Source organism: Oncorhynchus tshawytscha, unplaced genomic scaffold (assembly GCF_018296145.1).
Source record: "Oncorhynchus tshawytscha isolate Ot180627B unplaced genomic scaffold, Otsh_v2.0 Un_contig_4367_pilon_pilon, whole genome shotgun sequence".
In the NCBI taxonomy this organism is placed as follows: Eukaryota; Metazoa; Chordata; class Actinopteri; order Salmoniformes; family Salmonidae; genus Oncorhynchus; species Oncorhynchus tshawytscha.
In genome coordinates, this window is record NW_024609189.1 from 92,501 (window position 1) to 119,360 (window position 26,860).

Genomic DNA, 26,860 nt, shown 5'->3' on the forward strand with positions numbered 1-26,860 from the left:
TCTGTGTTCCCGTGAGTCACTCCTCTTTAAAACCGTTCAGTGTGACTGCAGGCCAAGATTCCACAGTATAAGGAACTGTAAAATCTCACAGAGCGACCGACTGACTGGAATAAAGGCACAAGGCATATTTTCCCTTCTTCTTCTTCTTCTTCTTCTATTATAATACAATAGCCAGTGACCAGAATGCATTGGGACAGCTGATGAGGAGGATATTATTCATAATCAGGGGTTGTAAAAATAACCCAGGGATGGAAACAAGCTCAGAGACCTTGAACAACAGTTTAACACAGACAGATCTTTTCGACACACCGTGAATTTATATGAATTAATGAATTATATCCTTATCTCTAAATCACGTTGAATTACAGGCGACTTTTAGAGAGTGAAAGTAATTCTGACAGCTGCCCCAAAAAAAATGTTGACTACACTTCTCTATGTTGACTACACTTCCCTTCTCTATGTTGACTACACTTCCCTTCTCTATGTTGACTACACTTCCTTCTCTATGTTGACTACACTTCCCTTCTCTATGTTGACTACACTTCCCTTCTCTATGTTGACTACACTACATTGACTACTTCCCTTCTCTACGTTGACTACACTTCCCTTCTCTACATTGACTACTCTTCCCTTCTCTACGTTGACTACACTTCCCTTCTCTACTTCCTTCTATGTTGACTACACTTCCCTTCTCTATGCTGACTACACCCTTCTCTACGTTGACTCTTCCCTTCTCTACATTGACTACACTTCCCTTCTCTATGTTGACTACACTTCCCTTCTTCCCTTCTCTATGTTGACTACACTTCCCTTCTCTATGTTGACTACACTTCCCTTCGTTGACTACACTTCCCTTCTCTATGTTGACTACTCTTCCTTCTCTACTATGTTGACTACACTTCCCTTCTCTACTCTTCCCTTCTCTACGTTGACTACTACTTCCCTTCTCTATGTTGACTACACTTCCCTTCTCTATGTTGACTACACTTCCCTTCTCTATGTTGACTACACTTCCCTTCTCTATGTTGACTACACTTCCCTTCTCTATGTTGACTACTCTTCCTTCTCACATTGAATACACTTCCCTTCTCTATGTTGACTACACTTCTCTATGTTGACTACACTTCCCTTCTCTATGTTGACTACACTTCCCTTCTCTACGTTGACTACACTTCCCTTCTCTACTTCCTTCTCTACGTTGACTACACTTTACTTCCCTTCTCTATGTTGACTACACTTCCCTTCTCTCGTTGACTACACTTCCCTTCTCTACGTTGACTACACTTCCCTCTATGTTGTCTACATTGACTACACTTCCCTTCTCTACGTTGACTACACTTCCCTTCTAGGTTGACTACACTTCCCTTCTCTACGTTGTTGACGTTGACTACGCTTCCCTTCTCAATTGAAGCTGTCAAAGGAGGACATTACAGAGTAACACAGTGATCCAGATAGATCTTCTGAGTGACTGATTAGAAACAAGAGACGTCTGGCCAAGGCGACAGGAAACAAAGGAAGCCGACAGGAAACAAAGGGGGTTTGAACTTGCAACCTTCCGGTTACTAGTCCAATGGAATGATAGGGCCTAGGGGGAGAATGCTATAATATGCTATGCTATGCTAGGGCCTAGGGGGAGAATGCTATAATATGCTATGCTATGCTAGGGCTTAGGGGGAGAATGCTATGCTATGCTAGGGAATGCTAGGGCCTCGGGGGAGAATGCTATGCTATGCTAGGGAATAATAGGGCCTGGGGAAAAATGCTATGCTATGTTATGCTAGGGAAGGATAGGGTGTAGAGGGGGAATGCTACGCTATGCTAGGGAATGATAGGGCCTAGGGGGATGATGCTATGCTATGCTAGGGAATGATAGGGGCTAGGGGGATGATGCTATGTTATGCTAGGTAATTATAGGGCCTATGGGGATGATGCTATGCTATGCTAGGGAATGATAGGGTGTAGAGGGGGAATGCTACGCTATGCTAGGGAATGCTAGGGCCTAGGGGGAGGATGCTATGCTATGCTAGGGAATGATAGGGCCTAGGGGGATGATGCTATGCTATGCTAGGTAATGATAGGGCCTAGGGGGAGGATGCTATGCTATGCTCGGGATTGATAGGGCCTAGGGGGATGATGCTATGCTATGCTAGGGAATGATAGATCATCAGCAAACAGTAGACATTTGACTTCAGATTCTAGTAGGGTGAGGCCGGGTGCTGCAGACTGTTCTAGTGCACTCGCCAATTTGTTGAAATATATGTTGAAGAGGGTGGGGCTTAAGCTGCATCCCTGTCTCACCCCACGGCCCTGTGGGAAGAAATGTGTGTGTTTTTGCCTATTTTAATTTGACATTTGCTCAGTACATTGTTTTCACTGAGGACATGTACGAGTCTGCTGTTAATGATAATGCAGAGGATTTTCCCAAGGTTGCTGTTGACGCATATCCCACGGTAATTATTGGGGTCAAATGTGTCTCCACTTTTGTGGATTGGGGTGATCAGTCCTTGGTTCCAAATATTGGGGAAGATGCCAGAGCTAAGGATGATGTTAAAGAGTTTTAGTATAGCCAATTGGAATTTGTTTTCAGTGAGGATACCATCAACACCACAGGCCTTTTGGGGTTTGAGGGTTTGTATTTTGTCCTGTAGTTCATTCAAGGTAATTGGAGAATCCAGTGGGTTCTGGTAGTCTTTAATAGTTGATTCTAAGATCTGTATTTGATCATGTTTATGTTTCTGCTGTTTGTTCTTTGTTATAGAGACAAAAAGATTGGAGACGTGGTTTACCCATACATCTCCATTTTGGATAGATAATTCTTCGTGTTGTTGTTTGTTTAGTGTATTCCAATTTTCCCAGAAGTGGTTAGAGTCTATGGATTCTTCAATTACATTGGGCTGATTTCTGACGTGCTGTTCCTTCTTTTTCCGTAGTGTATTTCTGTATTGTTTTAGTGATTCACCATAATGAAGGCGTAGACTCAGGTTTCTTCCTCTCCTGTCTCTCTCTCTTCTTCTCTCTCCCATCTCCTGTCTCTCTCTCTCTCTCTCTCTTTCTCTCTCCCATCTCCTGTCTCTCTCTCTCTCTTCTTCTCTCTCCCATCTCCTGTCTCTCTCTCTCTCTCTCTCTTTCTCTCTCCCATCTCCTGTCTCTCTCTCTCCCTCTCTTCTTCTCTCTCCCATCTCCTGTCTCTCTCTCTCCCTCTCTTCATTCTCTCTCCCATCTCCTGTCTCCTCTCTCTCTCATTCTCTCTCCCATCTCCTGTGTGTCTCTCTCCCCCTCTCTCTCTCTCTCTCTCTTCTTCTCTCTCCCATCTCCTGTCTCTCTCTCTCCCTCTCTTCTTCTCTCCCATCTCCTGTGTCTCTCTCTCCCTCTCTCTCCTTCTCTCTCCTGTCTCTCTCTATCTTTCTATACAGCCTGTGCAGTAGCATGTGGCTGAGATGTTTCTGCTTTGAGTAAAGCACAGACAGGAAACCACATGTCTGAGATCTCCTGCAAGGCCCCACAGGTCCCACGCTACACCACACTGCACTGTCTCCCTCGACCTCTACCTCTACCTCTCACAGGGCTGGAGGAGCTAGGGCCCACACTATTCTACACTGTCTACCTCTACCTCTACCTCTCACAGGGCTGGAGGAGATAGCGCCCACACTATTCTACACTGTCTACCTCTACCTCTCACAGGGCTGGAGGAGATAGGGCCCACACTATTCTATACTGTCTACCTCTACCTCTACCTCTCACAGGGCTGGAGGAGATAGGGCCCACACTATTCTACACTGTCTACCTCTACCTCTCACAGGGCTGGGGGAGATAGGTCCCACACTATTCTACACTGTCTACCTCTACCTCTCACAGGGCTGGAGGAGATAGGGCCCACACTATTCTACACTGTCTACCTCTACCTCTCACAGGGCTGGAGGAGATAGGGCCCACACTATTCTACACTGTCTCCCTCTCACAGGGCTAGAGGAGATAGGGCCCACACTATTCTACACTGTCTACCTCTACCTCTCACAGGGCTGGAGGAGATAGGGCCCACACTATTCTACACTGTCTACCTCTACCTCTCACAGGGCTGGAGGTGATAGGGCCCACACTATTCTACACTGTCTACCTCTACCTCTACAGGGCTGGAGGAGATAAGGCTCACACTATTATACACTGTCTACCTCTACCTCTCACAGGGCTGGAGGAGATAGGGCCCACACTATTCTATACTGTCTATACTGTCACATGTAAGGTACTACTAACAGAATAAGGGTATTAGATATTGACTATACTTAGATGTGCTAGAAGGTACTCACAAACAGAAAAAGGGTATTAGATGAATGGACTGATACAGTAGGTATGTAAGGTACTCACTAACAGAATAAGGGTATTAGATGAATTGACTGATACAGTAGGTGTGAGAAGGTACTCACTAACAGAATAAGTCTATTAGATGAATGGACTGATACAGTAGGTACAGTATGTAAGGTACTCACTAACAGAATAAGGGCATTAGATGAATTGACTGATACAGTAGGTATGTAAGGTACTCACTAACAGAATAAGGGTATTAGATGAATGGACTGATACAGTAGGTACAGTATGTAAGGTACTCACTAACAGACTAAGGGTATTAGATGAATTGACTGATACAGTAGGTATGTAAGGTACTCACTAACAGAATAAGGGTATTAGATGAATTGACTGATACAGTAGGTATGTAAGGTACTCACTAACAGAATAAGGGTATTAGATGAATGGACTGATACAGTAGGTACAGTATGTAAGGTACTCACTAACAGAAAAAGGGTATTCGATGAATTGACTGATACAGTAGGTGTGAGAAGGTACTCACCGGGAGCGAAGGCCAGGTTATCGTTACACTCCTCCTCAGTACAGGAGCAGATGAACAACGGTCCGCCAGAGCTCTTCTTCTCTTTCATGGTACACGTAGAGCTGTTGTAGTCATCCAGCTCGACGCCGTACAGAGGCTTGGAGGGGTCATGACACAGAGTCTCGATGCTGTAGTTACTGTCATTCTTCCTCCTGGAGATAACGGAGATAATGGAGATAATGGAGATAACGGAGATAATGGAGATAATGGAGAGAGACAGACACACAAACATGCACAGACACACACAGACAGAGAGATCGTAAGACACACAGACAGAGAAACAGAGACTGACACAACCCCCGCCCCCTCTCCACCGTCCGTAATCCTACCAGATGGAGACTGACACAGACCCCCTCCCCCCATCCCCATGCAGACTGTCCACCGTAATCCTACCAGATGCAGACTGACCCCCCTCTCTCCACTGTAATCCTACCAGATGGAGACTGACACAGACCCCCTCTCCACTGTAATCCTACCAGATGGAGACTGACACAGACCCCCCCCTCTCCACCGTAATCCTACCAGATGGAGACTGACACAGACCGCCCCTCTCCACTGTAATCCTACCAGATGGAGACTGACACAGACCCCCCTCTCCACTATAACCCTACCAGATGGAGACTGACACAGACCCCCTCCACCGTAATCCTACCAGATGGAGACTGACCCAGACCCCCCTCTCCACTGTAATCCTACCAGATGGAGACTGACAAGAGACCCCCCTCTCCACTGTAATCCTACCAGATGCAGACTGACACAGACCCCCCTCTCCCTGTAATCCTCCACTGTAATCCTACCAGACCTACCAGATGCAGACTGAACCAGACCCCTCCCCCCTCCACTGTAATCCTACCAGATGAGACTGACACAGACCCCCCCTCTCTCCACTGTAACCCTACCAGATGCAGACTGAACCAGACCCCCCCTCTCTCCACTGTAATCCTACCAGACCTACCAGATGCAGACTGAAACAGACCCCCTCCACTGTAACCCTACCAGATGCAGACTGAAACAGACCCTAACCTACCAGATCTCAGACCCCCCCTCTCCACTGTAACCCTACCAGATGCAGACTGACCCAGACCCCCCTCTCTACCGTAATCCTACCAGATGGCGACGCAGACTTCCTGCTCCAGACGACAGATGGAGGTGATGGAGCAGTTTGAGAGGCAGCTTCCTGTTCCGTTGCAGGATGAAGACTCCACGTCACAGAACTTACACAACTTGTTGAGACTGAAGGACGGCTGGAACATCCCATCTGGAGAAACACAACCAATCATATTCAATATGTTTGTCATTCAATCAATCGATTCGTATTATGTAACTCTATTGCTTTTCACACAAAAACACACATCACTAAGTGCTGAACAGTAACCCCCGCTCCTCAATCGGGGTGGCAGGGTAGCCTAATGGTTAGAGCGTTGGACTAGTAACCGGAAGGTTGCAAGTTCAAACCCCAGACCTGACAAGGTACAAATCTGTTGTTCTGCCCCTGAACAGGCAGTTAACCCACTGTTCCTAGGCCGTCATTGAAAATAAGCATTTGTTCTTAACTGACTTGCCTCGTCAAATAAAACAATAATAAGAAATCACAGGGGTGAACTGCATGCCAGCAATTATTTTGAGTCATTTAGCAGACGTTCTTATCCAGAGCAATTTACAGTGAGTGAGTGTCACCATGTCCCTATTTGTTCATGCCAGTCCCCCGTGGGAATTGAACCCACAACCCGGGTGTCATTGCTCTACCAACTGAGCCACACGGGATCGGTCTGCTCCAGCATGTCTTTCTCTGAAGCTGATCTCCATCTGCTCTCCGCTCCCTGACCTGTTGAGGCCTGCCTTGTCTTGACAAACCTCTGGACTATCTGACTGTGTGAGTTCCTGACTGACTGACTGTGAGTTCCTGACTGACTGACTGACTGTGAGTTCCTGACTGACTGACTGTGAGTTCCTGACTGTGAGTTCCTGACTGACAGACTGTGAGTTCCTGACTGACTGACTGTGAGTTCCTGGCTGATTGACTGACTGTGATTTCCTGACTGACTGACTGGCTGTGAGTTCCTGACTGACTGACTGACTGACTGCACGATAACTGAAGCCACAGAACCACTGAGCCTTGTTTTGTGGTAAAGGAGCCCTTCACTCAGCACCAGTAAAGACATAGAAAAGTCACTAACACAGAGAACAGTCAGTCAGTCTGTATCATATCTGTACATCGACAGAAACACAGAGAACAGCCAGTCAGTCTGTATCATATCTGTACATCGACAGACACACTCAGAATCTCACAGTGCATTTAGTATTGACAGCAGACCACAGTCAGTCAGTCTGTATCATTCTGACATCGACAGACACTGGAATCTCTACAGTGCATTTAGTATTGAGGGCAGCAGACCACAGTCTATCCAGTCTGAGTTCTGACATCAAATGACTGCTGTGTGTGTGTGTGTGTGTGTGTGTGTGTGTGTGTGTGTGTGTGTGTGTGTGTGTGTGTGTGTGTGCGTGTGTGTGTGTGTGTGTGTGTGTGTGTGTGTGTGTGTGTGTGTGTGTGTGTGTGTGTGTGTGTGTGTGTGTGTGTGTGTGTGTGTGTGTGTGTGTGTGTGTGTGATCTGATCCCGCTCCATCCTCCAGGTTATCCACTTCACAGGAGGTCTCATGTAACTCTCAGACACAGAGAGTCCTCCACCCAGCCAGAGGCCTGTCCAGTCTAACTGAGAGTCCTCCACCCAGCCAGAGACCTGTCCAGTCTAACTGAGAGTCCTCCACCCAGCCAGAGGCCTGTCCAGTCTAACTGAGAGTCCTCCACCCAGCCAGAGACCTGTCCAGTCTATCTGAGAGTCCTCCACCCAGCCAGAGACCTGTCCAGTCTAACTGAGAGTCCTCCACCCAGCCAGAGACCTGTCCAGTCTAACTGAGAGTCCTCCACCCAGCCAGAGACCTGTCCAGTCTAACTGAGAGTCCTCCACCCAGCCAGAGCCTGTCCAGTCTAACTGAGAGTCCTCCACCCAGCCAGAGACCTGTCCAGTCTAACTGAGAGTCCTCCACCCAGCCAGAGACCTGTCCAGTCTAACTGAGAGTCCTCCACCCAGCCAGAGACCTGTCCAGTCTAACTGAGAGTCCTCCACCCAGCCAGAGACCTGTCCAGTCTAACTGAGAGTCCTCCACCCAGCCAGAGAGCCTGTCCAGTCTAACTGAGAGTCCTCCACCCAGCCAGAGACCTGTCCAGTCTAACTGAGAGTCCTCCACCCAGCCAGAGACCTGTCCAGTCTAACTGAGAGTCCTCCACCCAGCCAGACCTGTCCAGTCTAACTGAGAGTCCTCCACCCAGCCAGAGACCTGTCCAGTCTAACTGAGAGTCCTCCACCCAGCCAGAGGCCTGTCCAGTCTAACTGAGAGTCCTCCACCCAGCCAGAGGCCTGTCCAGTCTAACTGAGAGTCCTCCACCCAGCCAGAGACCTGTCCAGTCTAACTGAGAGTCCTCCACCCAGCCAGAGACCTGTCCAGTCTAACTGAGAGTCCTCCACCCAGCCAGAGACCTGTCCAGTCTAACTGAGAGTCCTCCACCCAGCCCCAGCCAGAGTCCTCCACCCAGCCTGTCCAGTCTAACTGAGAGTCCTCCACCCAGCCAGAGACCTGTCCAGTCTAACTGAGAGTCCTCCACCCAGCCAGAGGCCTGTCCAGTCTAACTGAGAGTCCTCCACCCAGCCAGAGACCTGTCCAGTCTAACTGAGAGTCCTCCACCCAGCCAGAGACCTGTCCAGTCTAACTGAGAGTCCTCCACCCAGCCAGAGGCCTGTCCAGTCTAACTGAGAGTCCTCCACCCAGCCCAGCCAGAGGCCTGTCCAGTCTAACTGAGAGTCCTCCACCCAGCCAGAGACCTGTCCAGTCTAACTGAGAGTCCTCCACCCAGCCAGAGACCTGTCCAGTCTAACTGAGAGTCCTCCACCCAGCCTGTCCAGCCAGAGTCCTCCACCCAGCCTGTCCAGTCTAACTGAGAGTCCTCCACCCAGCCAGATGCCTGTCCAGTCTAACTGAGAGTCCTCCACCCAGCCAGAGACCTGTCCAGTCTAACTGAGAGTCCTCCACCCAGCCAGAGACCTGTCCAGTCTAACTGAGAGTCCTCCACCCAGCCAACCAGCCAGAGACCTGTCCAGTCTAACTGAGAGTCCTCCACCCAGCCAGAGGCCTGTCCAGTCTAACTGAGAGTCCTCCACCCAGCCAGAGGCCTGTCCAGTCTAACTGAGAGTCCTCCACCCAGCCAGAGACCTGTCCAGTCTAACTGAGAGTCCTCCACCCAGCCAGAGACCTGTCCAGTCTAACTGAGAGTCCTCCACCCAGCCAGAGGCCTGTCCAGTCTAACTGAGAGTCCTCCAGCCCCAGCCAGAGTCCTCCACCCAGCCTGTCCAGTCTAACTGAGAGTCCTCCACCCAGCCAGAGGCCTGTCCAGTCTAACTGAGAGTCCTCCACCCAGCCAGAGACCTGTCCAGTCTAACTGAGAGTCCTCCACCCAGCCAGAGGCCTGTCCAGTCTAACTGAGAGTCCTCCACCCAGCCAGAGACCTGTCCAGTCTAACTGAGAGTCCTCCACCCAGCCAGAGACCTGTCCAGTCTAACTGAGAGTCCTCCACCCAGCCAGAGGCCTGTCCAGTCTGAGAGTCCTCCACCCAGCCAGCCAGCCAGAGGCCTGTCCAGTCTAACTGAGAGTCCTCCACCCAGCCAGAGACCTGTCCAGTCTACTGAGAGTCCTCCACCCAGCCAGAGACCTGTCCAGTCTAACTGAGAGTCCTCCACCCAGCCAGAGTCCTCCACCCAGCCTGTCCAGTCTAACTGAGAGTCCTCCACCCAGCCAGATGCCTGTCCAGTCTAACTGAGAGTCCTCCACCCAGCCAGAGACCTGTCCAGTCTAACTGAGAGTCCTCCACCCAGCCAGAGACCTGTCCAGTCTAACTGAGAGTCCTCCACCCAGCCAACCAGCCAGAGACCTGTCCAGTCTAACTGAGAGTCCTCCACCCAGCCAGAGGCCTGTCCAGTCTAACTGAGAGTCCTCCACCCAGCCAGAGGCCTGTCCAGTCTAACTGAGAGTCCTCCACCCAGCCAGAGACCTGTCCAGTCTAACTGAGAGTCCTCCACCCAGCCAGAGACCTGTCCAGTCTAACTGAGAGTCCTCCACCCAGCCAGAGACCTGTCCAGTCTAACTGAGAGTCCTCCAGCCAGCCCAGCCAGAGGCCTGTCCAGTCTAACTGAGAGTCCTCCACCCAGCCAGAGGCCTGTCCAGTCTAACTGAGAGTCCTCCACCCAGCCAGAGGACCTGTCCAGTCTAACTGAGAGTCCTCCACCCAGCCAGAGGCCTGTCCAGTCTAACTGAGAGTCCTCCACCCAGCCAGAGACCTGTCCAGTCTAACTGAGAGTCCTCCACCCAGCCAGAGGCCTGTCCAGTCTAACTGAGAGTCCTCCACCCAGCCAGAGACCTGTCCAGTCTAACTGAGAGTCCTCCACCCAGCCAGAGGCCTGTCCAGTCTATCTGAGAGTCCTCCACCCAGCCAGCCAGAGGCCTGTCCAGTCTAACTGAGAGTCCTCCACCCAGCCAGAGACCTGTCCAGTCTAACTGAGAGTCCTCCACCCAGCCAGAGGCCTGTCCAGTCTAACTGAGAGTCCTCCACCCAGCCAGAGACCTGTCCAGTCTAACTGAGAGTCCTCCACCCAGCCAGAGACCTGTCCAGTCTAACTGAGAGTCCTCCACCCAGCCAGACCAGTCTAACTGAGAGTCGTCCACCCAGCCTGTCCAGTCTAACTGAGAGTCCTCCACCCAGCCAGAGGCCTGTCCAGTCTAACTGAGAGTCCTCCACCCAGCCAGAGACCTGTCCAGTCTAACTGAGAGTCCTCCACCCAGCCAGAGACCTGTCCAGTCTAACTGAGAGTCCTCCACCCAGCCAGAGACCTGTCCAGTCTAACTGAGAGTCCTCCACCCAGCCAGAGGCCTGTCCAGTCTAACTGAGAGTCCTCCAGCCCCAGCCAGAGGCCTGTCCAGTCTAACTGAGAGTCCTCCACCCAGCCAGAGGCCTGTCCCAGTCTAACTGAGAGTCCTCCACCCAGCCAGAGACCTGTCCAGTCTAACTGAGAGTCCTCCACCCAGCCAGAGGCCTGTCCAGTCTAACTGAGAGTCCTCCACCCAGCCAGAGACCTGTCCAGTCTAACTGAGAGTCTCCACCCAGCCAGAGGCCTGTCCAGTCTATCTGAGAGTCCTCCACCCAGCCAGAGGCCCGAACCGGCTAAATACCGTCACGTAGATACTAAAGGGTCAGCTGAAAGTGAGTGACTGAGGCTCAGCACTGAGGGACTGAACTGTTGTATATTTTGTGGGATTCTGTTGGTAAACGGTAAGTGTGCACGTTTCCGTTAGTAAGCCACACAGCTATCCTGTCTAGACTGTACACAGCACAGGTTCACGTGGTACGTGGGTCATGACCACAGCTGCTCAAACACTTTCTCAGGACCGCCCTCTGTTCTGATTGGGCCGTCCTGAACTGGCTCCTGTGCAGTATGTGTGTGTTCTTAGGACCGCCCTCTGTTCTGATTGGGCCGTTCTGAACTGGCTCCTTGTGCAGTATGTGTGTGTTCTTAGGACCGCCCTCTGTTCTGATTGGGCCGTCCTGAACTGGCTCCTGTGCAGTATGTGTGTGTTCTTAGGACCGCCCTCTGTTCTGATTGGGCCATTCTGAACTGGCTCCTTGGGCAGTATGTGTGTTCTTAGGACCGTCCCCCTCTGTTCTGATTGCAGTTCTGCTCCTTGTGTGTTCTTAGGACCGCCCTCTGTTCTGATTGGGCCGTTCTGAACTGGCTCCTTGGGCAGTATGTGTGTGTTCTTAGGACCGCCCTCTGTTCTGATTGGGTCGTTCTGAACGGGCTCCTTGTGCAGTATGTGTCTGTTCTTAGGACCGCCCTCTGTTCTGATTGGGCCATTCTGAACGGGCTCCTTGGGAGGTATGTGTGTGAGAAAAGAGCTTGTCGTTTGGTGCAAGAGTGAAAGATGGAGAAAGATTCAGTATCTACGTGGGTGCTTGCACGCATTAGCGTGTTTCAGTGTGTGTTGACGCTCGGTCTGGTGGCAGCCTGTCCTCCCTCCCTGCTCATGTGTCTCTCCTGATAAGCACCCTCGCCAGCCTGTCTCTGTCTGGCACAGCCTGCAGCTGGCCCACTGGAACACCTTGGAAAGAGAAAGAGAGAGAGAGAGAGAGAGAGAGTGTGTGTGTGTGTGTGTGTGTGTGTGTGTGTGTGTCACTGTGTAATTATTTGTTAGTGACACTGTATATCACAGCATATCAACTGAAATAATGAATACTGATTAATGAATACTGAACTAATGAATACTGAACTAATGAATACTGAATAATGAATACTGAACTAATGAATACTGAACTAATGAATACTGAATTAATGAATACTGAACTAATGAATACTGAATTAATGAATACTGAACTAATGAATACTGAACTAATGAATACTGAATTAATGAATACTGAACTAATGAATACTGAATTAATGAATACTGAACTAATGAATACTGAACTAATGAATACTGAAACTTGAATACTGAAACTAATGAATACTGAACTAATGAATACTGAAACTAATGAATACTGAACTAATGAATACTGAACTAATGAATACTGAACTAATGAATACTGAACTAATGAATACTGAATTAATGAATACTGAACTAATGAATACTGAACTAATGAATACTGAACTAATGAATACTGAACTAATGAATACTGAACTAATGAATACTGAACTAATGAATACTGAACTAATGAATACTGAACTAATGAATACTGAACTAATGAATACTGAACTAATGAATACTGAACTAATGAATACTGAACTAATGAATACTGAACTAATGAATACTGAACTAATGAATACTGAACTAATGAATACTGAACTGAATTGAATAATGAACTACTTGAATACTGAACTAATGAATACTGAACTAATGAATACTGAATTAATGAATACTGAACTAATGAATACTGAATTAATGAATACTGAACTAATGAATACTGAACTAATGAATACTGAACTAATGAATACTGAACTAATGAATACTACTGAACTATTGAACTAATGAATACTGAATTAATGAATACTGAACTAATGAACTAATGAATTACTCCTCCTAATCAGCTATAATATCCTTATTTCCTCTCCTCTTATTGGCTCTCTCCCTCTTCTCTTATTGGCTCTCTCCCCCTTTCCTCTCCCCTTATTGGCTCTCTCCTCTTTCTTCTCCTCTTATTGGCTCTCTCCCCTTTCCTCTCCCCTTATTGGCTCTCTCCCCTTTCCTCTCCCTTATTGGCTCTCTCCCCTTTTCTCTCCTCTTATTGGCTCTCTCCTCTTTCCTCTCCTCTTATTGGCTCTCTCCCCTTTCCTCTCCTCTTATTGGCTCTCTCCCCTTTTCTCTCCTCTTATTGGCTCTCTCCTCTTTCCTCTCCTCTTATTGGCTCTCTCCCTCCTCTCCTCTCTGGCTCTCTCCCCTCTCTCTTATTGGCTCTCCCCTTTCCTCTTTCCTCCCCTCCTCTCCCCTTATTGGCTCTCTCCCCTTTCCTCTCCTCTTATTGGCTCTCTCCCTCTTTCCTCTCCCCTTATTGGCTCTCTCCCCTTTTCCTCTCCTCTTATTGGCTCTCTCCCCTTTCCTCTCCCCTTATTGGCTCTCTCCCCCTTTCCTTTCCTCTCCCATAAATCTTTATTTCCTCTCCTTTTCTGTCTCTCTCCCTCTTTCTCCCAAACGAGGAAGGAATACAACAGGGCAGGATGCATGTCATCATCCCTCCACCCCCCTCATAGAGAGAGTACAGCCCAGGATGGAGACCTGATCCTTGGGAGGCCTGGCCACTGAGGGGGCCTCTAGTCCTGGTTCATTCGTAATGACTCCAACAGGGGAAGGGAGTGGGCTGAAGGAGACATGACACAGAGCCTGTTAACTAATCACATATGGGCCAGGCTGAGAGGAGGCTGGTGGTGGGTTCTGGGACTGGGACTGGTAACTTAAGGAATGAGTTTGTCAGCTTGACAGCTGGATGTGGCAGTCAGGTAGAGGGGAAGCTAGAACTGTCTGTCTGTCAGAGACAGTCAGGTAGAGAGGAAGTTAGTACTGTCTGTCTGTCAGAGACAGTCAGGTAGAGAGGAAGCTAGTACTGTCTGTCAGAGACAGTCTGGAAGAGGGGAAGTTAGTACTGTCTGTCAGAGACAGTTTGGTAGAGGGGATGTTAGTACTGTCTGTCAGAGACAGTCAGGTAGAGAGGAAGCTAGTACTGTCTGTCTGTCAAAGACAGTCAGGTAGAGAGGAAGCTAGTACTGTCTGTCTGTCAGAGACAGTCTGGTAGAGGAGAAGTTAGTACTGTCTGTCAGAGACAGTCAGGTAGAGGGGAAGCTAGTACTGTCTGTCAGAGACAGTCAGGTAGAGAGGAAGCTAGTACTGTCTGTCAGAGGCAGTCAGGTAGAGAGGAAGCTAGTACTGTCTGGTCTTTCCTTTCCAAAGCCACTAAACACTCACAGAGACACAGAGACATGGATATAAATGGAGGTAAATTAAACACTCCTCACAGAGACACGGATATAAATGGAGGTAAATTAAACACTCCTCACAGAGACACGGATATAAATGGAGGTAAATTAAACACTCCTCACAGAGACATGGATATAAATGGAGGTAAATTAAACACTCCTCACAGAGACACGGATATAAATGGAGGTAAATTAAACACTCCTCACAGAGACATGGATATAAATGGAGGTAAATTAAACACTCCTCACAGAGACACGGATATAAATGGAGGTAAATTAAACACTCCTCACAGAGACACGGATATAAATGGAGGTAAATTAAACACTCCTCACAGAGACACGGATATAAATGGAGGTAAATTAAACACTCCTCACAGAGACACGGATATAAATGGAGGTAAATTAAACACTCCTCACAGAGACATGGATATAAATGGAGGATATAAAATAAATTAAACACTCCTCACAGAGACATGGATATAAATGGAGGTAAATTAAACACTCCTCACAGAGACACGGATATAAAGAGTAAATTAAACATCACAGAGACAGGTAAATGGTAAATTAAACACTCCTCACAGAGACATGGATATAAATGGAGGTAAATTAAACACTCCTCACAGAGACACGGATATAAATGGAGGTTAAACACTCCTCACAGAAACACGGATATCAAAGACATGGATATAAATGGAGGTAAATAAAACACTCCTCACAGAGACATGGAGGTAAATAAAACACTCCTCACAGAGACATGGAGGTAAATGGAGGTAAAATAAAACACTCCTCACAGAGACATGGAGGTAAATAAAACACTCCTCACAGAGACATGGATATAAATGGAGGTAAATAAAACACTCCTCACAGAGACATGGAGGTAAATAAAACACTCCTCACAGAGACATGGATATAAATGGAGGTAAATTAAACACTCCTCACAGAGACATGGAGGTAAATGGAGGTAAATTAAACACTCCTCACAGAGACATGGATGGAGGTAAATTAAACACTCCTAAATGGAGGTAAAATGGAAATAAAACACTCCTCACAGAGACATGGAGGTAAATTAAACACTCCTCACAGAGACACGGATATAAATGGAGGTAAATAAAACACTCCTCACAGAGACATGGAGAAAATGGAGATAAATAAAACCCTCCTCACAGAGACATGGATATAAATGGAGGTAAATAAAACACTCCTCACAGAGACATGGAGGTAAATGGAGGTAAATAAAACACTCCTCACAGAGACACGGATATAAATGGAGGTAAATTAAACACTCCTCACAGAGACATGGATATAAATGGAGGTAAATAAAACACTCCTCACAGAGACATGGAGGTAAATGGAGGTAAATAAAACCCTCCTCACAGAGACATGGATATAAATGGAGGTAAATAAAACCTCCTCACAGAGACATGGATATAAATGGGTAAATTAAACACTCCTCACAGAGACATGGAGGTAAATTAAACACTCCTCACAGAGACACGGATATAAAAGGAGGTAAATAAAACCCTCCTCACAGAGACATGGAGGTAAAAGGTTAAAACTCCTCACAGAGACAAGGAGGTAAATTAAACACTCCTCACAGAGACATGGAGGTAAATGGAGGTAAATAAAACTCCTCACAGAGAGGTAAATGGAGGTAAATAAAACACTCCTCACAGAGACATGGAGGTAAATGGAGGTAAATAAAACACTCCACACAGAGACATGGAGGTAAATGGAGGTAAATAAAACCCTCCTCACAGAGACACGGACAGATGTGGAAGTGAATAAAACAATGGAGGTGAAGAATGTCCTTCCCTGTCATGTTTCCTCCCAGAAACCAAAACATCCTGTTTGAGCTTCAAAATATACAACATCAACCAACTGCATCAGGAGGCATGTTTTTATTTAACCAGGCAAGTCAGTTTAGAACAAGTTCTTATTATCAATGACGGTCAACCGGGGGAACAGTGGGTTAACTGCCTCGTTCAGGGGAACAGTGGGTTAACTGCCTTGTTCAGGGGAACAGTGGGTTAACTGCCTTGTTCAGGGGAACAGTGGGTTAACTGCCTTGTTCAGGGGAACAGTGGGTTAACTGCCTTGTTCAGGGAACAGTGGGTTAACTGCCTTGTTCAGGGGAACAGTGGGTTAACTGCCTTGTTCAGGGGAACAGTGGGTTAACTGCCTTGTTCAGGGAACAGTGGGTTAACTGCCTTGTTCAGGGAACAGTGGGTTAACTGCCTTGTTCAGGGGAACAGTGGGTTAACTGCCTTGTTCAGGGGAACAGTGGGTTAACTGCCTTGTTCAGGGGAACAGTGGGTTAACTGCCTTGTTCAGGGGAACAGTGGGTTAACTGCCTTGTTCAGGGGAACAGTGGGTTAACTGCCTTGTTCAGGGGAACAGTGGGTTAACTGCCTTGTTCAGGGAACAGTGGGTTAACTGCCTTGTTCAGGGAACAGTGGGTTAACTGCCTTGTTCAGGGGAACAGTGGGTTAACTGCCTTGTTCAGGGGAACAGTGGGTTAACTGCCTTGTTCAGGGAACAGTGGGTTAACTGCCTTGTTCAGGGAACAGTGGGTTTAACTGCCTTGTTCAGGGGAACAGTGGGTTAACTGCCTTGTTCAGGGAACAGTGGGTTAACTGCCTTGTTCAGGGGAACAGTGGGTTAACTGCCTTGTTCAGGGGAACAGTGGGTTAACTGCCTTGTTCAGGGGAACAGTGGGTTAACTGCCTTGTTCAGGGGAACAGTGGGTTAACTGCCTTGTTCAGTGGGGGTTCAGGGAACAGTGGGTTAACTGCCTTGTTCACAGTGGGTTAACAGTGGAACAGTTAACTGCCTTGTTCAGGGGAACAGTGGGTTAACTGCCTTGTTCAGGGAACAGTGGGGTTAACTGCCTTGTTCAGGGGAACAGTGGGTTAACTGCCTTGTTCAGGGAACAGTGGGTTAACTGCCTTGTTCAGGGGAACAGTGGGTTAACTGCCTTGTTCATGGGAACAGTGGGTTAACTGCCTTGTTCAGGAACAGTGGGTTAACTGCCTTGTTCAGGGGAACAGTGGGTTAACTGCCTTGTTCAGGGAACAGTGGGTTAACTGCCTTGTTCAGGGAACAGTGGGTTAACTGCCTTGTTCAGAACAGTGGGTTAACTGCCTTGTTCAGAGGACTGTTAAGCCTTGTTCAGGGAACAGTGGGTTAACTGCCTTGTTCAGGGGAACAGTGGGTTAACTGACCTTGTTCAGAGGACTGCAAGGACATAGTGTCTCCATCCTTGTTATGGGACAACATACTGCAGGGTTAACTGGCCATAGTGTCTCCATCCAGATGGATGAGACAACTAGAGGACTGCAAGGACATAGTGTCTCCATCCAGACGTATGACACAACTACCATACTGCAAGGCCATAGTGTCTCCATCCAGACATGAGAACAACTAGAGGACTGCAAGACCATGGGTGTCTCCATCCAGACATGAGACAACTAGAGGACTGCAAGACCATAGTGTCTCCATCCAGACATGAGACAACTAGAGGACTGCATCAGACATAGTGTCACCCATCTGCAGACGTATGAGACAACTAGAGGACTGCAAGACATAGTGTCTCCATCCAGACATGAGACAACTAGAGGACTGCAAGGACATAGTGTCTCCATCCAGACGTATGAGACAACTACCATACTGCAAGGACATGTGTCTCCATCCAGACATGAGACAACTAGAGGACTGCAAGACCATAGTGTCTCCATCCAGACATGAGACAACTACCAGAGGACTGCAAGGACATAGTGTCTCCATCCAGACATGAGACAACTACCATACTGCAAGGACACTGTGTCTCCATCCAGACATGAGACAACCCCACTAGGCAAGACCAGCAGGTATTTGACCATCCTACCAAAGGCAGATAGAGTGAATACTGTGTCTCCATCAGACATGAGACAACTACACACTGCGGTGTCTCCATCCAGACATGAGTCACAGAGGACTGCCCACTAGTGTCTCCATCCAGACAGGGACACTGGCTGGAAGGCCGTCACTGTGTTTCCATCCAGACATGTCACCTATAAGTAGACAGGGACACCAGGCTGGCAGATAGGAGTCACATTCTCCATCCAGACTGAGTCACCTGACTGTAAACTGACAGGGACACCAGGCTGGAGAGAGGACTCACATTCCCCCTGACTGTCACCTAAACTGATAGGGACACCAGGCTGGAGAGGAGTCACATCCCCCTGACTGTCACCTAAACTGACAGGGACACCTGGCTGGAGAGGAGTCACATACCCCCCTGACTGTCACCTAAACTGATCAGGGACACCAGGCTGGAGAGGAGAGGACTCACATTCCCCTGACTGTCACCTAAACTGACAGGGACACCAGGCTGGAGAGGAGTCACATTCCCCCTGCCGGTCACCTAAACTGATAGGGACACCAGGCTGGAGAGGAGTCACATTCCCCCTGACTGTCACCTAAACTGACAGGGACACCAGGCTGGAGAAGAGTCACATTCCCCCTGACTGTCACCTAAACGCAGGGACCCTTCATCTACTAAAAGATATCTCTGTCCCTCTGATTCCACCATCTCCCCTCTAAACTCCCCCTCCACTGATCTCCCCCTCCTGAAAATGTTCTCTCCCTCATACTGTCTTGCCTTGTCTCACCTAAACTCCACCTCCAGGGATCTCTTTCCCGTCCTGAAAGATATCTCCCTCTTCAACTCCCCTCTCTGTTTCTCTCACCTAAAACCTCTGTCCAGGCGTAAGGGCTCAGTGAGGTGACACACCGCTATCCATCAATATTTTAGGAGGAGGAGACCAGGGGGGTTGATATCTGAGTCCCTCCCCTCTGACTCCCCTCTAAAACCCTGTCCAGGCGTGAGGGCACAGTGAACGAGTCATGAGGGGATGACCTTTGCACTCGTAGAAAAAAAGGGTTCCAAAACATTCTTGGTCCCCATAAGAGAACCCTTTTTGGTTCCAGGTAGAACCCTTTTTGGTTCCAGGTAGAACCCTTTTTGGTTCCAGGTAGAACCCTTTTTGGTTCCAGGTAGAACACTTTTTGGTTCCAGGTAGAACCCTTTTTGGTTCCAGGTAGAAAACTCTCTGGAACCAAAAAGGGTTCTTCAAAGGGTTCTCCTATGGGGACAGCCCCAAAAAAACTGTGTGTAGCTGTCAAGACTAATATGGTCAAATAAACAAATACCCAGCAGCCACTTGGAGGATCCTTGGCCCCTGCTCTCTTCTCCTCATCTCCTCCATAAATAGATGTTTGGGAGCTCTCTCTCTCTTCTCTCTCTCTCTTCTCTCAGAATATATATGTTGCTCTTTCTCTATCTTCTCCCTCTCAGATCTCTCTCTCTCGCTCTCAGAGCCCTCTCTCAGATATCTCCCTCTCTCCACTCAGAGTAAAGGCCGGGAGAGGTTACTGTCAACATGGGTTTATATTCACATCCCTCCCTCCCTCCTTCCCACCCTACCTCCCTCCCAGAAGACCATGACACAGTAAGACTGACCAATCTTTGGTCCCTTTAAAACGAACTAAACAGCACTGACAACAGGTCTAATGAGGTCAGGTGTCCACGCAGCCCAGCGTATAACAACACTAGTTATACAAAGGGCGGGGTCTAATCCTGGACTCCTTGCTGTCCCCAGTCCACCTGGCCGTGCTGCTGCTCCAGTTTCAACTGTTCTGCCTTATTATTATTGGACCATGCTGGTCATTTATGAACATTTGAACATCTTGGCCATGTTCTGTTATAATCTCCACCCGGCACAGCCAGAAGAGGACTGGCCACCCCACATAGCCTGGTTTCTCTCTAGGTTTATAATCTCCACCCGGCACAGCCAGAAGAGGACTGGCCACCCCTCATAGCCTGGTTCCTCTCTAGGTTTATAATCTCCACCCGGCACAGCCAGAAGAGGACTGGCCATCCCACATAGCCTGTTTCCTCTCTAGGTTTCTTCCTAGGTTTTGGCCTTTCTAGGGAGTTTTTCCTAGCCACGGTGCTTCTACACCTGCATTGCTTGCTGTTTGTGGTTTTAGGCTGGGTTTCTGTACAACACTTTGAGATATCAGCTGATGTACGAAGGGCTATATAAATAAATTGGATTTGATTTGATTTTGGATGCTGATTGGTTAAAACCGCATTCCAGACGGTGGTAAATCTATGATATTAAAATGCCTATCTACATTGTTCCATCTAACTGTGCAATCCACTGTCTTATCAGCCCAGCCAGGCAATTTATAAAACTTCATGTCCTCTATAAAAAGTGTATAAGACATGACCTCACATTTCTTTCAAAAGCGGAGATTTGTATAAACCTTGCTGACTGTCTCTCTGATGTTTACAACATCGTTTCCATATTGAAATTCGATATCCAGCTGTGCCGGTAGTAATGAACATGTCGGGGTCGGGGTCGGGAGTCGGGATGAGACAGACAGGCAAGGCTTTGTTTTCTCAGACCGTCGAAATCATGAATCAGCATAATTTTTATGGGTCTGTATACAAATGAATGTCAATATGAAAACGGGTCAAATTAAATGCAGCTGGTTTTGCAGTCTTCCCAGGTTCAGTTTGAAGTGATTGTGTGAGCTGTGTTGTTGTCTAGCTCCTCTGAACAACAGTGTCCTGATGAGAGAGGACATTTTCTACGACAGGTGAAATCACACCTCATTAGCTCATTGTTATGGATGTATCCAAATAAATGTGTGTGTGCATGTGTGTGTGTGTGTGTGTGTGCGTGTGTGTGTGTGTGTGTGTGTGTGTGTGTGTGTGTGTGTGTGTGTGTGTGTGTGTGTGTGTGTACATTGAGCTCACAGAACAAAAGAAAAGAAAGGAATGGAAATTCTAATAATTGAACCTACACCGGTCAATTAATAGTTTAAAAAACAAAAAATAACTGAAATGTGAGTTAATCGCTCAGCACAAGAGATAAAGAACACACCGGAACACGTTGAAACACCACCAGGCAGACTCACTGTCAAAAACACATAGGGAATGTTTGTTTACAACTTTGTTATCTAAAGATAGCCAACCCCCCAAACGTGGATTTTAAATCCACAATAAAGTTGTTGTTAATATCTACCAGGGCACCACTAGCTAACAGGACACCACTAGCTAAGAGGACACCACTAGCTAAGAGGACACCACTAGCTACCAGGGCACCACCAGCTAACAGGGCACCACTAGCTAACAGGACACCACTAGCTAAGAGGACACCACTAGCTAAGAGGACACCACTAGGACACCACTAGCTAACAGGACACCACTACTACCAGCTAACAGGACACCACTAACAGGACACCACTAGCTAACAAGACACCACTAGCTAACAGGACACCACTAGCTAACAGGACACCACTAGCTAACAGGGCACCACCACTAGCTAACAGGCACCACTAGCTACCAAGGCACCACTAGCTAACAGGACACCACTAGCTAACAGGACACCACTAGCTACCAGGACACCACTAGCTAACAGGACACAACACTAGCTAACAGGACACCACTAGCTAACAGGACACCACTAGCTAACAGGACACCACTAGCTACCAGGGCACCACTAGCTAACAGGACACCACTAGCTAACAGGACACCACTAGCTAACAGGACACCACTAGCTAACAGGGCACCACTAGCTACCAGGGCACCACTAGCTAACAGGACACCACTAGCTAACAGGACACCACTAGCTAACAGGACACCACTAGCTAACAGGGCACCACTAGCTACCAGGGCACCACTAGCTACCAGGGCACCACTAACTAACAGGACACCACTAGCTAACAGGACACCACTAGCTACCAGGGCACCACTAGCTACCAGGGCACCACTAGCTAACAGGACACCACTAGCTAACAGGACACCACTAGCTAACAGGACACCACTAGCTAACAGGACACCACTAGCTAACAAAGACACCACTAGCTAACAAGACACCACACTAACACTAGCTAACAGGACACCACTAGCTAACAGGACACCACTAGCTACCAGGGCACCACTAGCTAACAGGACACCACTAGCTACCAGGGCACCACTAGCTAACAGGGCACCACTAGCTAACAGGACACCACAAGCTAACAGGACACCACTAGCTAACAGGATACAGCGAGCTAACAGGACACCACTAGCTAACAGGACACCACTAGCTACCAGGGCACCACTAGCTAACAGGACACCGCTAGCTAACAGGACACCACTAGCTAACAGGGCACCACTAGCTAACAGGGCACCACTAGCTAACAGGACACCACTAGCTAACAGGGCACCACTAGCTAACAGGACACCACTAGCTAACAGGACACCACTAGCTAACAGGACACCACTAGCTAACAGGACACCAATAGCTAACAGGACACCACTAGCTACCAGGGCACCACTAGCTAACAGGACACCACTAGCTAACAGGACACCACTAGCTAACAGGACACCACTAGCTAACAGGACACCACTAGCTACCAAGGCACCACTAGCTACCAAGGCACCACTAGCTAACAGGACACCACTAGCTAACAGGACACCCCTAGCTAACAGGACACCCTAGCTAACAGGACACCACTAGCTACCAGGGCACCACTAGCTACCAGGGCACCACTAGCTAACAGGACACCACTAGCTAACAGGACACCACTAGCTAACAGGACACCACTAGCTAACAGGGCACCACTAGCTAACAGGGCACCACTAGCTACCAAGGCACCACTAGCTAACAGGACACCACTAGCTAACAGGCACCACTAGCTAACAGGACACCACTAGCTAACAGGACACCACTAGCTAACAGGACACCACTAGCTAACAGGGCACCACTAGCTAACAGGGCACCACTAGCTAACAGGACACCACTAACTAACAGGACACCACTAGCTAACAGGACACCACTAGCTACCAGGGCACCACTAGCTACCAGGGCACCACTAGCTACCAGGACACCACTAGCTACCAGGGCACCACTAGCTAACAGGACACCACTAGCTACCAGGGCACCACTAGCTACCAGGGCACCACTAGCTAACAGGGCACCACTAGCTAACAGGACACCACTAACTAACAGGACACAACTAGCTAACAGGACACCACTAGCTAACAGGACACCACTAGCTACCAGGGCACCACTAGCTACCAGGGCACCACTAACTAACAGGGCACCACTAGCTAACAGGGCACCACTAGCTAACAGGGCACCACTAGCTACCAGGGCACCACTAGCTACCAGGGCACCACTAGCTACCAGGGCACCACTAGCTACCAGGGCACCACTAGCTACCAGGGCACCACTAGCTACCAGGGCACCACTAGCTAACAGGACACCACTAGCTACCAGGGCACCACTAGCTAACAGGACACCACTAGCTACCAGGGCACCACTAGCTAACAGGACACCTATAGCACCACCTAGCTACCAGGGCACCACTAGCTAACAGGGCACCACTAGCTAACAGGGCACCACTAGCTAACAGGACACCTATAGCTAACAGGGCACCACTAGCTAACAGGACACCTATAGCTAACAGGGCACCACTAGCTAACAGGACACCTATAGCTAACAGGGCACCACTAGCTACCAGGGCACCACTAGCTAAAGGGCACCAGAGCTACCAGGGCACCACTAGCTAACAGGACACCACTAGCAACAGGACACCACTAGCAACAACAACAACAGAATCCAGCCAGATGTTCAAACAACTAAATGTCAGAGAGATGTGGTACTACACTTAGCGACTTCCTACACACACACACACACACACACACACACACACACACACACACACACACACACGCACACACACACACACACACACACACACACGCACACACACACACGCACGCACGCACGCACACACACACACACACACACACACACACACACACACACACACAGAGTGATCTAATATTATAGGAGCTCTGAGCAACTTACTGTGGAGGAGGCAGGCTTGGATTGTAGCAGCACAGTGTGTGTGTGTGTGTGTGTGTGTGTGTGTGTGTGTGTGTGTGTGTGTGTGTGTGTGTGTGTGTGTGTGTGTGTGTGTGTGTGTGTGTGTGTGTGTCTCCACAACACAGGATGCTGGCAGTTCTCTAGTATGTGGGGTTTACAGGTTGAAAATAGGCCTCTCCAGGAGAGGAGAGGAGAGGAGAGGGGAAAGAAGAGATGGGGAGGGAAGAGGACAAGAGACGGAAGAGGGGGGAGATGAGAGGGGAAGAGGAGGAGAGCAAGGAAGAGGAAGATAGAGGGAAGAGAGGGGAGAGAGGAGGAGAGCAGGGAAGAGGAATAGAGAGGGAAGAGGGGAGATGAGAGGGGAAGAGGAGGAGAGCAAGGAAGAGGAAGATAGAGGGAAGAGGGGGAGATGAGAGATGGAAGAAGAGGAGAGAGGAGGGGGAAGAGGAGGACAGGAGAGGGGAAGGGGAAGAGGATGGGAAGTGGGGGAGGGGGTGGGATGGGGGGAGGGGTTCTCTGTGGGATGAGAAGGAGGGGTTCTCTGTGGGATGGGAGGTAGGGGAAGGAGGGTTCTCTATGAGATGGGAAGTAGGGAAGGAGGGGTTCTCTGTGGGATGGGAAGAGGATGGGGTTAGGGGGTTCTCTGTGGGATGGGAAGTAGGGGTTGGGATGGGAAGTAGTGTTTAGGGGGTTCTAGGGATGGAAAGGGGGGGGTTCTCTGTGGGATGGGAGGTAGGGGTTAGGGGGGTTCTCTGTGGGATAGGGGAGGTGTGGGATGGGTTAGGGGGTTCTCTGTGGGATGGGAAGTAGGGAAGGAGGGGTTATCTGTTGGATGGGAGGTAGGGGAAGGGCAGGGAGGGATGGGATGGACCAGGGTTTATTTACATGTCATACTAAACACCTATGATTGCAGAGTGAGTGAAAATGTGTAAACACAGAGGTAATAACACACAGGCATCATTACACCAAGAGAAAAGTGGTAAACGGCTGGATTCAGTATTGGGTTGATGTGTTATACAAACACCTCGTGTAGCCTAATACAGTCCCATGCATCACATAAACGGTAAACAGACAGACAGATGGGAGGATAAGCATCATTTACGTCGGTTATAGCCTCGTATACAAAAAATATCGTATTTAATTTTTTTTCTAATGATATTATCTAATGATAATATATTCTTCTTCTTCTTATGTTCTAGTGATATTATCTAGTGATATTATCCTAAAATCCTGGAACTTCAACGCTGCAATGTTTTGTGGAAGTGTCACCTGTTGCGCTGTTTTGAAGAGACATTCTCTTATCGCATATACCATATACCAATAGCTCATACACAGTCTTTACAAGTTATCCTTATTTTAAATGGCAAACATTAGGGTAGTCATGACAACAACAACCAAAGTAAATGACAGTTGTTCACGTCACTGCACACCTCGTAAAAGTGTCAAGGAGGATGAACTTCAACTTTAATAACTCACCGACTCCGCTCGGTTCCAGAACGGATATAAACAGGAAAGGTATCGTGCCCCAGCAAAGTAAGGAAAACCCACGTCGCTCCATGACAGTAAATATATTTACCAGAGTTGTTCATTAAAATGTATCCCGCTTCAATAAAATACGTTTCATAAAGAGAAAGCTTTGTGGAAGTCAAGATCGCAGCGTGAAAAGTTTGAGCCGCGCTTTTCCCGAGAGGCAGACTGCCTTCACCAAACACCGTTCTCCAGCTCAGCTGAACACTCACTGCTGAAGAATCTCTCTGTGAACGCAGAGGGCACACTACGTCGAGTCAGAGCATGGACGTGGGTTCTCTGTCGCGAAACAGGAAATATTTTCAGAGGCAGGACTTTTTCCTCTCTCTCTCTCTCTCTCTCTCTCTTTCTCCCTCCCTCGCACCGTGGAGTTTTACTCAAACCTGTAATTATGCGCCTAACACTGAGAGCGGGCCTACGCAAACTGATAATAAGATTATGTTTGAGTAAACAACAATGGGGCGAGCTATAATCTGCGATAACATAACAACATTATTTATGATACAAAGTTTTAGATGAAACATGTTTGATACATTATCCTACTACACTACTACCTATAATAATGGTATTATGCTGTATCCGTGATAATTACATTGTAATGATTATCTGGCAGTACATTCATATCACTTTTAATTTGAGGAGAGAGTGAGAAGAGAGAGGCAGAAAGAGATAGATTCAGGAAGAGAGGGAGGGAGAGAGAGAGACAGAGAGAGAGAGAGTATGGTATGTCTAGAATCAGTGCAGAGACTCAGACAGAGACATAGTGACATTATTTATGTCCAGTTGCTGGTGAGTGAGATTGCGCAAGAGGGAGCAGGAGAAGCAGAAAGACAGACAGACAGACAAAAGAGAGAGCGAGAGGGGGAGTAGAGAGGAGAGGGACAGAGAGAGGAGAGGGACAGAGAGAGAGAGAGAGGGAGAGAGAGAGGGACAGAGAGAGAGAGTGAGAGAGAGAGAGAGAG

The 26,860-nt window shown here is 48.3% G+C and overlaps 1 protein-coding gene across 1 annotated transcript in view; it reads right to left on the reverse strand.

Annotated features, from left to right (window-relative positions):
* The window catches only part of LOC112241489 (TGF-beta receptor type-2), a 59,577-nt gene extending 33,390 nt beyond the window's left edge, over positions 1–26,187 (reverse strand). Inside the window, exons 1-3 of the mRNA XM_042314437.1 lie at positions 25,848–26,187; positions 5,990–6,140; positions 4,844–5,034 (exon numbers count right to left, since the gene is read on the reverse strand). Coding sequence (XP_042170371.1) covers positions 4,844–5,034; positions 5,990–6,140; positions 25,848–25,929 — 424 coding nt within the window. The 5' untranslated portion in view covers positions 25,930–26,187. The remainder of the gene's footprint in view (positions 1–4,843; positions 5,035–5,989; positions 6,141–25,847) is intronic.
* Positions 26,188–26,860: the final 673 nt, after the last annotated feature.